This window comes from Carettochelys insculpta, chromosome 2 (genome assembly GCF_033958435.1).
Source record: "Carettochelys insculpta isolate YL-2023 chromosome 2, ASM3395843v1, whole genome shotgun sequence".
Classification (NCBI taxonomy): domain Eukaryota; kingdom Metazoa; phylum Chordata; order Testudines; family Carettochelyidae; genus Carettochelys; species Carettochelys insculpta.
The window spans coordinates 72045827-72059518 of NC_134138.1; the positions used below are offsets into that span (position 1 = coordinate 72045827).

Sequence of the window (13692 nt, forward strand, 5' to 3'; positions counted from 1 at the left end):
CTATGGGACCCATTCCAAACCTCTAATCATTTTAGTTGCCCTTTTCTGAATCTTTTCTAATGCCAAAATATCTTTTTTGAGGTGAGGAAACCACATCTGTACGCAGTATTCAAGATATGGGTGTACCATAGTTTTATAAAGGGGCAGTAAAATATTCTTTGTCTTATTTTCTATCCCTTTTTAAATAATTCCTAACATCCTATTTGCTTTTTTGAATGCTGCTGCACACTGTGTGGATGTTTTCAGAGAACTATCCACAATAACCCCAAGATCTCTTTTGTGATTAGTTGTAGCTAAATTAGCCCCCATCATATTGAATGTATACTTGGGGTTATTTTTTCCAATGTGCATTACTTTACATTTATCCACATTAAATTTCATTTGCCATTTTGTTGCCCAATCACTCAGTTTGGTGAAAACAAAAAGCAGTCAAGTAGCACTTTTAAGACTAGCAAAATAGTTTATTAGGTGAGCTTTCGTGGGACAGACCCACTTCTTCAGACCATAGCCAGACCAGAAGAAGTGGGTCTGTCCCACGAAAGCTCACCTAAGAAACTATTTTGCTAGTTTTTAAAGTGCTACTTGACTGCTTTTTGTTTTGATAGTGTATAGACTAGCACGTCTTCCTCTCTGTTACTCTTCGGTTTGGTGAGATCTTTTTGAAGTTCTTCACAGTCTGCTTTCATCCTGACTATTTTGAACAGTTTAGTATCATCCAGAAACTTTACCACCTCACTCCTTACCCCTTTCTCTAGATCATTTGTGAATAAATTGAATAGGGTTGATCCTAGGCCTGACACTTGGGGAACATCACTTGTTACCCTTCTCCATTCAGAAAATTTACCATTTATTCCTACTCTTTGTTTCCTGTCTTTTAACCAGTTCTCAATCCATGAAAGGATGTTCCTTCTTAACCCATGACAACCTAATTTACACAAAAACCTTTGGTGAAGGACTTTGTCAAAGGCTTTCTTGAAATCTAAGTCTACTGTATCTACTGGACCCCCTTGTCTGCATGTTTGTTAACCCCTTCAAAGAATTCTAATAGATTAGTAAGACATGATTTCCCGTAACAGAAACCATGTTGACTTTTGTCCAACAAATTTTGTTCTTCTGCATGTCTGATAATTTTATTCTTTACTGTTGTTTCGACTAATTTGCCCGGTACCTACATTACACTTGCTGGTCTGTAATTGCCAGGGTTGCCTCTAGAACCCCTTTTAAATATTCGCATTAAGTTAGCTGTCTTCCAGTCCTTGGGTATAGATGCTGATTTAAAGGATAGGTTACAAATCACAGTTAATAATTTCACAATTTCACATTTGAGTTCTTTCAGAACCCTTGGGTGAATGCCATCTGGATCGGTGATTTCTTACTGTTAAGTTTTTCTATTTGTTCCAAAACCTCCCCTAATGATGCTTCAATCCAGGACAGTTCCTCAGATTCATCACCCACAAAGGACGTTGCAGATCTGTGAATCTCCCTAACATCCTCTTCCATGAAGACTGTAGCAAAGAAATCATTTAGTCTCTCCAAATTGGTTTATTGTACGTAATTGCTCCTTTTGTATCTTGATGGTCTATGGGCCCCACTGGCTGTTTAGCAGGCTTCCTGCTTCTAATGTATTTAAAAAAACATTTTGCTATTACTTTTTGAGTTTTTGGCTAGTGGTTCCTCAAAATCTCTTTTGGTTTTTTTGATTACATCTTTACACTTAATTTGGCAATGTTTATGTTCCTTCTTATTTACCTCACTAGGATTCATCATCATCATCATCATCAATAACCGTGAGCTCAGCGCCTGCTGGTGCCTGATGCCTCTCTCACTATTTCCTTCCATCTTTCCCTGGCCAGTGCAGAGTATCTTAGTTTCTGTAGACTAGCTCCACACCAATCTACTACATCATCTATCCATTCTCTGTGGGGTCTGCCTCTCCTATTCGAACCATCCATTATGCCGAATTCCAGGGTCTCGATTTTTCGTTCATGGTTCATTCTGCAAATAAGCCCAAATAGTTGTAGCTTCCATTTTATAACCTTCTGCAGCAGGTTCTCTTTCGGCTGTATCTTTCTATATATTTCCTCATTGGTGACCTTCTGCATCCATCCTAGTCTCAGAATCTTTCTATAACAACTCCTTTTGAACACCAATATTCTTCTCTTCGAATCTTTCATTATCACTCATGTCTCACATCCGTACAACATTCTGCTGAATACACGTTTTCAAGATGCTCAGCTTCGTCCTTAAGTGAATCGCTTTGCTCTTCCAGATCTTATCCATTGCCCTTAAACTTGCTTTTGCTATTCTAGTTGCTATTTCATTCTTACAGTCTAGATCATACATTATGTTGCTCCGAAAATATATGAGCTTCTCTACATTTTCTAGTTCAATACCATAAACACTGATCTTCCTTCCTGTTTCCTTATCTCCAAATACCATTGTTTTTGTTTTATGGATGTTCATAATCAGTCTGTACTGCTTCCCTTCTTCATTTAACACCTGCACCATTTTCACTAGCTTCTCCTCATCTTCCTCAATGATAACTATATCATCTGCAAACCTCAAGTTGTTAATTCTTTTCCTGTGCACAGATATCCCTTCTACCTCTTCCTTGATATTGTCCATTGCTCTCTCCAGATGTGTGATGAAGATACTTGGTGATATTGGATCTCCTTGTCCCGTACCGCTACTTGTTTTAAACCAACTTCCCAACTGCCCGCATGTGATCACCACTGCCTCCGCATTGTCTGCTATCCTCTCCGTATGACTCTAACTCCACCCAAGTCATTTTCTGATCGAAACTGTCAAATGCCTTTTGAAAATTGACGAAGCAAATGTATACGTTCTTGTTCTTTCATCGAGCTTTTTCCGCTACCAGTCTTAGTCTTACCAATATCTGCTGTATGGTACTTCTGTCTTTTCTGAACTCCCACTTGCTCGACTGCTATATGTTCTTTTATCTGTGATCTTAGTCTCTCAGTCAGTATCAGCATCAGCACCTTGCCTACATGACTCGTTAGGGCAATCATTCTGTAGTTCCTGCACTCCAATGTGCTTCCTTTCTTGGGTATTGTCACTAGCACAGATCTTGTCCATTCCTTAGGTGCCTTCCCTTCTTTCCATGCTATATTATGTAGCCAGTATATTTCCTGAATCATGCTTTCTCCGCCATATTTGATCATCTCTCCCGTGATCTTATCATTTCCAGGGCTCTTGTTGTTCTTTAGTCGTTTCACTACTTTTTCTACTTTCTTCTTTGAAATATTGGTCTCAATCTCGATGCTCAGTGGCGATATCTCTTTCAATTCTTCAGTCAGTCCCTCTGAGACACTTGGGTCCAACTGTGCTTTGTATAGATTGGTGCAATCTTCTCCCCGTTCATGAGCATTTCTTCTTTTTCGTCTTTGATTGCCATCTGCTTCGGTTGCCATTTCCTATTAATATTTCTAATTGTCTTACACACCTCTCTGGTCTTACATGCACCATAATACCTCTGTATATCTTCACATTGCTCCTCTAACCATTTCTCCTTATCCTTTCTCACTGCTTTCCTTACCTCATTGCATTTCACCCTATATTGCTATACTACCATATCAGAAACATCTCTTCTGATCTTCAGTGCTCTCTTCTGTTGAACCAACTTCAGTGTCTCCTGGGTAATCCACTTCTTATTGATCTTTTTCTTCTTCTAGAACAGTCTGCTCAATTGCGTCTTCTATAGCAATGGCTATCTCTGCAACTCTCTTATCTAGGTCTTTCTCTGTGGCTATATTTCAATCTTCTCTTTGAGAGTTGCTCTGTGTGCATTCACTGTTTCTTCCTCACATAGCCTCACCACATCTCTTCTTTTCTTAAATTGTGTCTAACATTTTCTTTTGAGTTTTATCTTGATGTTTGTGATCACTAGACTGTGGTCTGAGTCTGTATCTGCTCCTTGGAAAGTTCAGCATTTCTGTACTGATGTTATCCATCTTCTTCTTATCAAAATCATATCTATCATATTCTTGGACTTTCTGTCATTCGATCGCCACATCCACTTCCTACAGTCCTGTTGTTGGAACCTTGTGTTGCAGATCACCATCTCATGCTCTGTAGCAAACTCTGGTAGTTTCATACCTCGTTTTTTTCTTTCTCCATATCCAAACCTTCCCATGGCTCTCTCCCAACCTTCATTATCTGTTCCAACCTTTGCATTCCATTCTCCTCTGATGATCAACATATCTTTCTTTGGTATCTCCTCCACCATCTTTGGCAAGTCTTTATAGAATAGCCCAATCTCTTCCTCCTTACTGTCCAACGTGGGTACATGCACCTGAATGACTGAGATGTTGAATGGTTTTGCTTTGAACCTCACTAGCACCATTCTTGCACTCACTGGTTTGTGCCCTGGCAATTGACTTCCACTTTTTAAATGATGCCTTTTTATCTCTGAATGCTTCTTTTACACGGTTGTTAAGCCATGGTGGCTCTTCTTCAGGTCTCATACTATGTTTTCTAATTTGGAGTATACATTTAAGTTGGGTCTCTATTATGCTGTCCTTGATAATTTTCCACGCAGGAACTTTATTCTAGTCACTGTGTCTTTTAATTCTGTTTAACTAAGCTCCTCATTTTTCTGTAATTCCCCTTTTTAAAATTAAATTTCAGTGTGTTGGACTGCTGAGGTGTTCTTCCCACTACATGAATGTTAAATGTTATTACAGCTGTGTCTACACGTGCACGCTACTTCGAAGTAGCGGCACTAACTTCGAAATAGCACCCGTCGCGGCTACACGCGTCGGGCGCTATTTCGAAGTTAACTTCGACGTTAGGCAGCGAGACGTCGAAGTCGCTAACCTCATGAGGGGATCGGAATAGCGCCCTACTTCGACGTTCAACGTCGAAGTAGGGACCGTGTAGACGATCCGCATCCCGCAACGTCGAAATTGCTGGGTCCTCCATGGTGGCCATCAGCTGGGGGGTTGAGAGATGCTCTCTCTCCAGCCCCTGCGGGGCTCTGTGGGCAGCAGCCCTTAGCCCAGGGCTTCTGGCTGCTGCGGCGGCAGCTGGGGATCCATGCTGCAGGCACAGGGTCTGCAACCAGTTGTCGGCTCTGTGGATCTTGTGTTGTTTAGTGCAACTGTGTCTGGGAGGGGCCCTTTAAGGGAGCGGCTTGCTGTTGAGTCTGCCCTGTGACTCTGTCTGCAGCTGTGCCTGGCACCCTTATTTCGATGTGTGCTACTTTGGCGTGTAGACGTACCCTCGCTGCGCCTATTTCGATGTGGTGCTGCGCAACGTCGATGTTGAACATCGACGTTGCCAGCCCTGGAGGACGTGTAGACGTTATTCATCGAAATAGCCTATTTCAATGTCGCCACATCGAAATAAGCTACTTCGATGTAGGCTTCACGTGTAGACGTAGCCTATGTGTGACAAAGTCCCTTCTCAGCCTCTGTGGGTCCCTGTGCTTCCTGGTGGATCTGTGCTGCCTCAGAGACTCATGGAGGCCCCCCTTTTGCCCAGGCCCTTCCAAAGGCAGGGGTCTCCACTTAGCAAGCCATCCTCATTATAGGCAGGACAAGTACAGGGAGAATAATACCAGTCCCCTTGCAGGCCCACGCCTGCTCCAGTAAAGTGATCCCTTGGGGGAAGGGTGGGGGGAGTCTGTAGCCAGACAGAGTCTCCCCCTTACAAGCCAGCTTGCTCGTTGCCCCCCCCCCACTGAGGAGCACACAGGGCACGGAAATGGCTGCTGACAGCACAGTCTTTGATGCCCTCATTGAGGCCCAGATATGCTGGCTTATCGTGACCCTGAGAAGCACAAAGTACAGCTAGAAGGCTAACAGGCCAGACTGTCAACATGAGAGAGGGGGGTGAACCCTCAAGAAATCACCCCAGCTGGCATTGATCAATATGATGCACACACACAATCACTCAGAAGGGGACGTGCCCCGCCCGCACAAAAAGAATGTCCTGTACTCCTAAATTGTTTATCTCTTGTCTTACAAGTGCAAACTAAGTAGAAATGCCCTTGTAACAAACTGGAGTCACAAAGACAAACCAGTATGATTTGGCACCATAGATAAGAAAGAGAATACATAACCCAAAAGGGGTATAAAAGATGGGTCCAGCAGAACTCTGACTTTGAGTGCATTCGACCAACTTCCTGCTGGTCGGGTCAGGTGATTGCCTCCCGAGGTCCACAGCTGGGGACGCCCAACCTCGTATTCGTCTTTCCGTCGGAATTGAGTGACCGATCCGGCTTGGCTACGCTGGTATCGAGGAGACGCAGAGAGGGTAAGATACACCCATGCTAGGTCTCTGACTTTTTTTGTGCACAGCTAAAGAATTAGAGCTCTGTAACTAGTATCAAGATATCATTGTGTTAGATGGTAACAGATATCTTTGTATTGGATTGTAATGTAACTTGTTAACACCTGTACTTTGCTAGCATATAAGAAGTAAACAATAACCTTTTGTAACCACACGCTTATAACTGTAGCTTAATAAACTTGTAACTAGTTAAGATCCAAGCCTAACTATTTTGTTAACCCTTTTGTCACTGCAACACAGCCGGCACAACAAAAGAACTTTAACCATTTGGTTACAACAGCCTGGCCATAGGTAAGAGTGCTAGGAGCTGCCTGCTCTAACAGTAAAAAACTGGGTTGCTTAGGACCCAGGGGAGTCCATCAGCCTGTCTTGGCTGCTTGCAGCGACGAGCTCTCTGCTCTTGTAGTTTTAAACTTGGATGATAACAAGGGCATAGTTGGTACCTCCCCGCACATTACCTGGCCACCGGCTAACAGAATTGGCGTAGTCGGCAGGATTGTGACATAGGCTGTACCACAGTGACAAAATGAAACCAGTCATGATAAACAACTCAGATTTCCTTGACATAGAAAAGAATCTAGCTCAGGAAGGATGGGGTAACCCACAGTGGAGTAAAGATGTGATAGAAAAGGATTGGGGAAACCCGAAGGACATTTGGCAACACTATTGTAACTGGAGAACTGCCTGTAAAATGAAAAGAGGGAAAGGCAAAGGTGCTTACATCTGGCTTTTAACTAACATATGGCAGGCAGCCAGTAAGAGCTACCAGAACTTAGAAGCTGAGCTCCTTAAAGTACAAGCAGAAAGGGACACGTTGCACAAAGAATGCCAGAATTTAGACACTCGAGTGCGTACACTAAATACAGATATAGAGCACCTTCAACGAAGGCTGCTGCCCCTGATTGAAAAGGAAGGTGTGGAGCGAAGGAAGAAGCTAGAAGCCAAGCCACGGAGCATTAATCAAGCTAAGGTAGAGACCGCTCTGTGGTTAGACCCTGAGGAATGGGACGGGGATATTTGGGACTCCTCTCCTGATGAGTCCTCCCTCTCCTCCGACGAGGAGGTACCCCCAGTCCGGATGCGGCCACTTATCACCTACCAAAAGTCAGAAGAGGAGGAGGAAGAAGAATCTAGTGATGCAGGTGATGTAAATGGTAGGTCCTCGGGCAAGAAAAGGGACAAGAAATCAGGGAAAGGTAGAAAGAAAACCCCAGTGTCACGAAAAATCACCTCCCGAATGTACAAGCCCTCTGAATTGAAAGAAATCCAGCAAGATTTTTCTAAAAAGCCAGGAGAGGGGATAATAGAATGGCTAGTACGCCTATGGAATTCCGGAGCGGGGCATATACGCCTTGTCGCCCGTGAATGTGACCAGCTTAATTTGGGGGCAGAAATATCCCTCAGCTGCCCTGAACAGGAAAGCCCCAGAACACTATGGACCCTAGTCACTAGGTGGGCTGCAGAAATACATCCAGCAGACCGAGATGAACCCACAGTTATACCATGGGCTAATGCAGAGGAAGCTAAGGAAGCCCTGCAAACTATAGCCACCATTAGTTTGCTCAGCCACTTGCACCAGAGTGAAAATAGGGACGAAAGAAGCCCGTGGGAACAGTTGGCCCGAGTAAATGATCTGAGACCTTTGTTAAAGGGAGCTGCCAGTGCCCATAAGGCAATGGCATTGTCCCTCCGAATGGAGGTACAAAGTAATACTGACCTCACCTTTCAAGATTTGCTTCGTCGCCTAATACAATATTTCAGAGAGTTTGGGGAAAGTAAAACCCCACTAAACAAAGCTAAAGTGCGACAGTTAAAAGAGGAGCAAAAGGGTAGACAAGAAAGCTCCCAATCCAAGAAACGGGGGGGCTTCAAGCCCAAACGTGAAACAACTCCAGAGGAGAAAGAGCTCCGAGCAAAGCTATGGAAACAGTGCCTGGCCTTAGGCTATCCCAAAGATGTAATTCATGGGCTGCCGACTGAAAAGCTAAAACTCCTAGCTGCCTTTGGAAAGGCCAGAGAGGAGGAAACAGCAGTAACTCCTGATGCTCCTCCTCTCCCAGACACCCTTTACACACCACTACGGCAGCAACTACGCGAGCTGCCGTCCCCAGTCGATCTCGATCAGGGAAACTAGGTGGCGGGGGTCAGTCTCCCCTCCAAGTAAATCAGTTAAAAGGGGAGAATGAGTCAGCAAATGACCCCCGGATTCAAGTAATAGTAAATGACAGGCATGTAACATCCTTTCTAGTGGACACTGGAGCCCAAGTATCCATGATTAAGCGAGAAAGCTTTCCCGGTCCACCACCTACTGGCCGAAAACAAGTACTGGTCACAGGAGTTAATGGCACAATTATTACATACCCTCTGGTCAAAGTTAAATTAGACATCCCTTTTCAACCTTACAGACAGCCCCGAAAGCACGAGATAATCCTCGGTAATGCTAACATACTGGGCATGGACATTCTGAAAGGAAAAGAGGGAATAATAAATGGGGAGAAATGGGCTTTTGGAGCAGGCTTTAAGCCCCATACCACTGTTCTGGAAGAAGAAGATGCCTCCAGATATACAATCAACCTGCTCAGTAGTGCTCCTGCTCTCCCACCCTCGACCTTAACCAACGTGAAACAGTATAATGTCCCAGCAGAAGCTATAGGCCCGATTTCTGAACTTGTAAAGGACCTGGAGAAACGGGGTATTCTAATCCGTACCAATTCTCCATATAACTCACCTGTCTGGCCTGTGAAAAAGCCCAATGGAAAATGGAGGCTCACCATAGATTACCGAAAGCTTAATAGCAACACAGGGCCCCTTACAGCAGCAGTCCCCAACATTATTGACATTGTAAACACCATACAGACTTGGAATAAGGAGTGGTTAGCTGTATTGGATATAAAGGATATGTTTTTCATGGTTCCCTTGCAACCTCAGGATCAGGAAAAGTTCGCTTTTACCTGGAAAGGGGTCCAATATACATTCACTCGCATGCCCCAAGGCTATACGCACTCACCCACCATCTGCCATGCCGCACTAGCAAAGGTTTTAGACGGCCTAAACCTGCCTTCTAACACCCAGATCCTACAGTACATTGATGACATCTTAATAGGAGGGGATACCTCTGAGGAGGTACAGGAAGCCGTAACTGAGGTAAAGGCAGCCCTGGAAGGTCTTGGCTTAGATCTACCACCTGATAAATGCCAAGGTCCCTCTCATGAGGTAAAATTCCTGGGTACCATCTGGATGGGAGGACGAAGGTCGATACCTGATGAAACTGTAAATGAATTAAGTCAGGCATCGTCCCCAGAAGATAAAGCCCAACTGAGACAAATGTTAGGGGTTTTGGGATTCTGGAGAAAGCATGTACCGGGTTTTGCTATCATAGCCCGACCCCTTTACAACCTGCTTAAAAAGAGTGCCACATGGGAATGGACCCCTGTGCATGAGGAGGCCCTCAGACAGCTAATAGGTGAGATTCATACCTATCAAGCTCTGGGTCCAATCCACCCCAACGCCCCCTTCCACTTGTACCTCACCGTGGGGAATACTGGGTCCTCCTATGCCCTATGGCAGGAGAGTGAAACTGTACCTCGCCGTCCTATTCAATTTGGCTCAAAGTCATGGCAAGGGTCACAGACCAATTATACCCCTTACGAAAAGGTACTCCTGTCAGCTTTCACAGCTCTAAGGGAGACAGAGGAGTTAACCCAAGGCCAATCTGTAACACTCCACACTCCTCTCCCGATCATTAAGCCTATATTGGAGGGAAAAGAGTTACCACCTGGGGTAGCCCAAAAGATGACTGTACAAAGGTGGGCACTCTACATACATCACAGGGTCAGTGGGGCAGACACTGCGCAGAATCCCACTATGGTTAAGGAGTCCCTGTGGAAAGTGGGAATGCCTACCGAATACCATCTACCCCCACAACCATCTCCTATTAAGGATGCTCCTCCGTTTAACCCATCTCAATCTGAGGGAGTATGGTTTACAGATGGCAGTGCAAAGCTGGTAAAAGGGAAATGGAAGGGAAAAGCTGCAGCGGTCCCAGCGGATGCATCAGCTGCACCCCTAACTGCAGACATAGAGGGATCAGCCCAACTAGCTGAACTAGCTGCTATTGTACTAGCCTGTAAGGCAGGAGCCAATGTTGTATACACCGATTCCTACGCAATATGGGCAGGGGCTACTCAGTGGATAACTAACTGGAAAAATAACAACTGGGAAATTGGAGGAAAGCCTGTATGGGGATTAAAATACTGGAAATGGATATACCATCATGCAACCCAAAATGCCTTAAGCATAGGCCATGTGTCAGCCCATCAAAAGAGTAATACTCCAGCTGCACAGCTAAATAACCTGGCAGATGCAGCAGCCCAGATCTCTGCTGCCCAAGTAGATTGGGAACGTTTGTACCTATGGCTGCATGATACTTTAGGGCACACTGGAAGTGAGGAGTTAACGCGGCAAGCACATATCAGGGGGTGGCCCATCACCCACCGACAGGCTAGAGACCTGGTGCAAGCCTGTACTATCTGTGCAGAAACCCGAAAACATGTAGCAGAAGGGCAGCGATTTGCCAGACTAAAAGATGGAAAAACACTATGGGCAACCTGGCAGGTTGATTACATTGGCCCACTCCCTACTACCAGACAACGGTGGAAATATATTTTAACTGGAGTGGAGGTTGTCTCAGGAATAGGGTTTGCATACCCCACCAAGGGGGCAACAGGACTTTCCACCATCACGGGACTGAATCGTGTAATAGCAATAGTCCCTACACCCCAAGAGATCCAATCTGACAATGGCTCACACTTTAAAAACAAAGCAGTACAAGAGTGGGCTGTTAAGCATGGAATTCAGTGGACTTACCACCTCCCTTATCGACCCCAGTCCAACGGCATAGTCGAGCGCTGGAATGGGCTGTTAAAAAACCACCTGAAGCCCACGGATGGCACTTGGGGAAACAGGCTGGATGAGGTTGTACAGAGACTGAACAACCGACAGACACCTACGGGCAGTCCAATCAGCAGAGGATTTTTCCCTACTGGGAGAAATTTCTCAGCTTCAGCTGCACCGCTCAAGGACTCCAAATATAATCCTGGAGATACTGTTGTAATTAGACACCCTAGCCTGGGAACACAGACTCATGTACTGCACTCATACAAAGGGAAGGGAGTTTGGATTACTGCTGGCCCTGACCAGGCACCACTAACTATCACTGAGGCTTGGATTGTATCCAAGACCGGCTGACCTTGTGATTTGTTCCAGAAACAGCCCCATGGCTCCAAACAACTCCTCAGTGGAATGGACGCCTCCCGAGATTGGCCCAGACGCCAAGCTGCACTATGAACTCTGTATATATTTACTGCTTGCTGTTATAGCTTCTTTGATTATTGTATTCAGTTTTAAAATGAGCTATCTAGGAAAGCCCCGACTGACAAGGGATGCGCTCCTTCAACTCATCATCATCCTCCTAGCTCCAGCTGCCATCGCCATACCCGACCACCCACTCCGGGGTGCCGTTCAAGCTATCGCCTCCATCGCCAAAGCAACCGACTGCTGGATGTGCACACTACTCAACTCCCCCACTGGACCTGGAATTGAGTTTGTGCCCCTTGGCCTAAATGACTGGTGGAATAAGAGCGACATCTTCCGGTGGGGACCGGAATGGTCCGGAGGCAGTCCTCACACTAACTCTGGGGGGGAGCCAAAACAATGGCAGCGTACTATGTGGGGGCAACCACTGGAATATGTAATGGGGTCATCTAAAGCAATGTATCCCATTTGTTTTGAAAGCAGGGGAAATGCTGAGGCTCAGATGGGAAGCCTGGGTGACCACCAGTGCACCCACCTGGTCTCATTCAACAGGAAGTTAGGGATCTGGGATGTTCACTCACAACAAGAAAAGGGACTGCAGTTAAACTGTTGGGGAAATGTCATTAATGCCTCCCTAGGTCACAAAGTTTTGTTTGGTGTTAAGGATGCTGCAATTGTCCCTCTAAAGTTTAATGAATACCCTGAAAGCCAAGCTTGGTATAACAAATCCCTTTTTATCCTCCCTCACACAGGATACATATATGACCCCACCCTTGTAAATTCCAACACTCTGTTATCAAATCAGTGTGCTAAAGATAACCTTTTCAAGCCAGACCAAATTTTGCAAGACCTACTGGTTACTCTATACTGTTCTATTACCAGTGATCACTATTGTGTCCCATACCATGCCCCCAGGCTCGATCCAAACGAAGGATGGTATAAGGGACCCTTTTCTCCCATCCTCAGTAAAGAGCCTGGATTGTTTTTCATCTGTGGGGAAAAAGCTTATAAATACTTACCAACAAACTGGACTGGACGATGCTCACTTGGGCACATAGTACCCGGGGGATTAACTGTATACCCTCACATCACCGCTCCCGGCATAACCAACCTGGGAAGCTTCTTGCATCGATCCAAAAGAAAGTTCACTCGTAACCCCCTCATTGAGCGACCCACAGGCTTCCACAGATTTACCCGTGCACTTTTTCCCTGGTTGGGAGTTGCTGAACTTGAGCGAGCCTTAGTTAACATCTCAGGCCAACTAGAAATAGCTCTTAATCATACTGCAGATGCCTTAAATCTTTTAAATAACCAACTCCAATCCGTAGCTCGCTTTGCTCTACAAAATAGAATTGCTCTAGATGCCATTCTAGCCCAACAAGGAGGTGTCTGTGCTGTAATAAATCAGTCCTGCTGCTTTTATGTTAATCACTCAGGACAAATCGAGCAAGATGTCTCTGCTATCAAAGATGCAGTTCAAGTCCTGCATGCTACAGCTGAGACTGGAAAAACCTCATGGCTGGAGTGGTTAGTCCAACAGTTAGGATTTTCTCTCTCTCCATTCCTGCATTCTATTGTAACCACTATTTTGATTGTTCTTATCATAGTAGTTGTGTTTTGTATAACACTGTGCATCGTCAGGAGACTAATTAATATGGCTATCTCCTCTATGCAAATCCGATACATGGAGCTGACACGTGATCCTAGCCAATTCCGCGATTCCCCATATACTGATCGGATCATTGGGCACTTTTAGACCTCCCCCAAGGAGGGCAAAAGGTGCTGGCATCACCGCCACCTTGCGTTCTGGGATGTAGTGTGGTGCATCAGGGGGTGGAATGTAGCCAGACAGAGTCTCCCCCTTACAAGCCAGCTTGCTCGTTGCCCCCCCCCCACTGAGGAGCACACAGGGCACGGAAATGGCTGCTGACAGCACAGTCTTTGATGCCCTCATTGAGGCCCAGATATGCTGGCTTATCGTGACCCTGAGAAGCACAAAGTACAGCTAGAAGGCTAACAGGCCAGACTGTCAACATGAGAGAGGGGGGTGAACCCTCAAGAAATCAC

General features: G+C 45.4%; 1 protein-coding gene across 1 annotated transcript; it reads left to right on the plus strand.

Moving 5' to 3' along the window:
- The first annotated feature begins 6157 nt into the window (after positions 1 to 6157).
- LOC142009314 (endogenous retroviral envelope protein HEMO-like) lies at positions 6158 to 13381 on the plus strand. Its single transcript, XM_074987157.1, has 2 exons — positions 6158 to 6276; positions 11578 to 13381. Exon 2 carries the CDS (start codon positions 11588 to 11590, stop codon positions 13379 to 13381), a length of 1794 nt encoding a protein of 597 aa, XP_074843258.1. The 5' UTR covers positions 6158 to 6276; positions 11578 to 11587.
- The last annotated feature ends 311 nt before the right edge of the window (positions 13382 to 13692 follow it).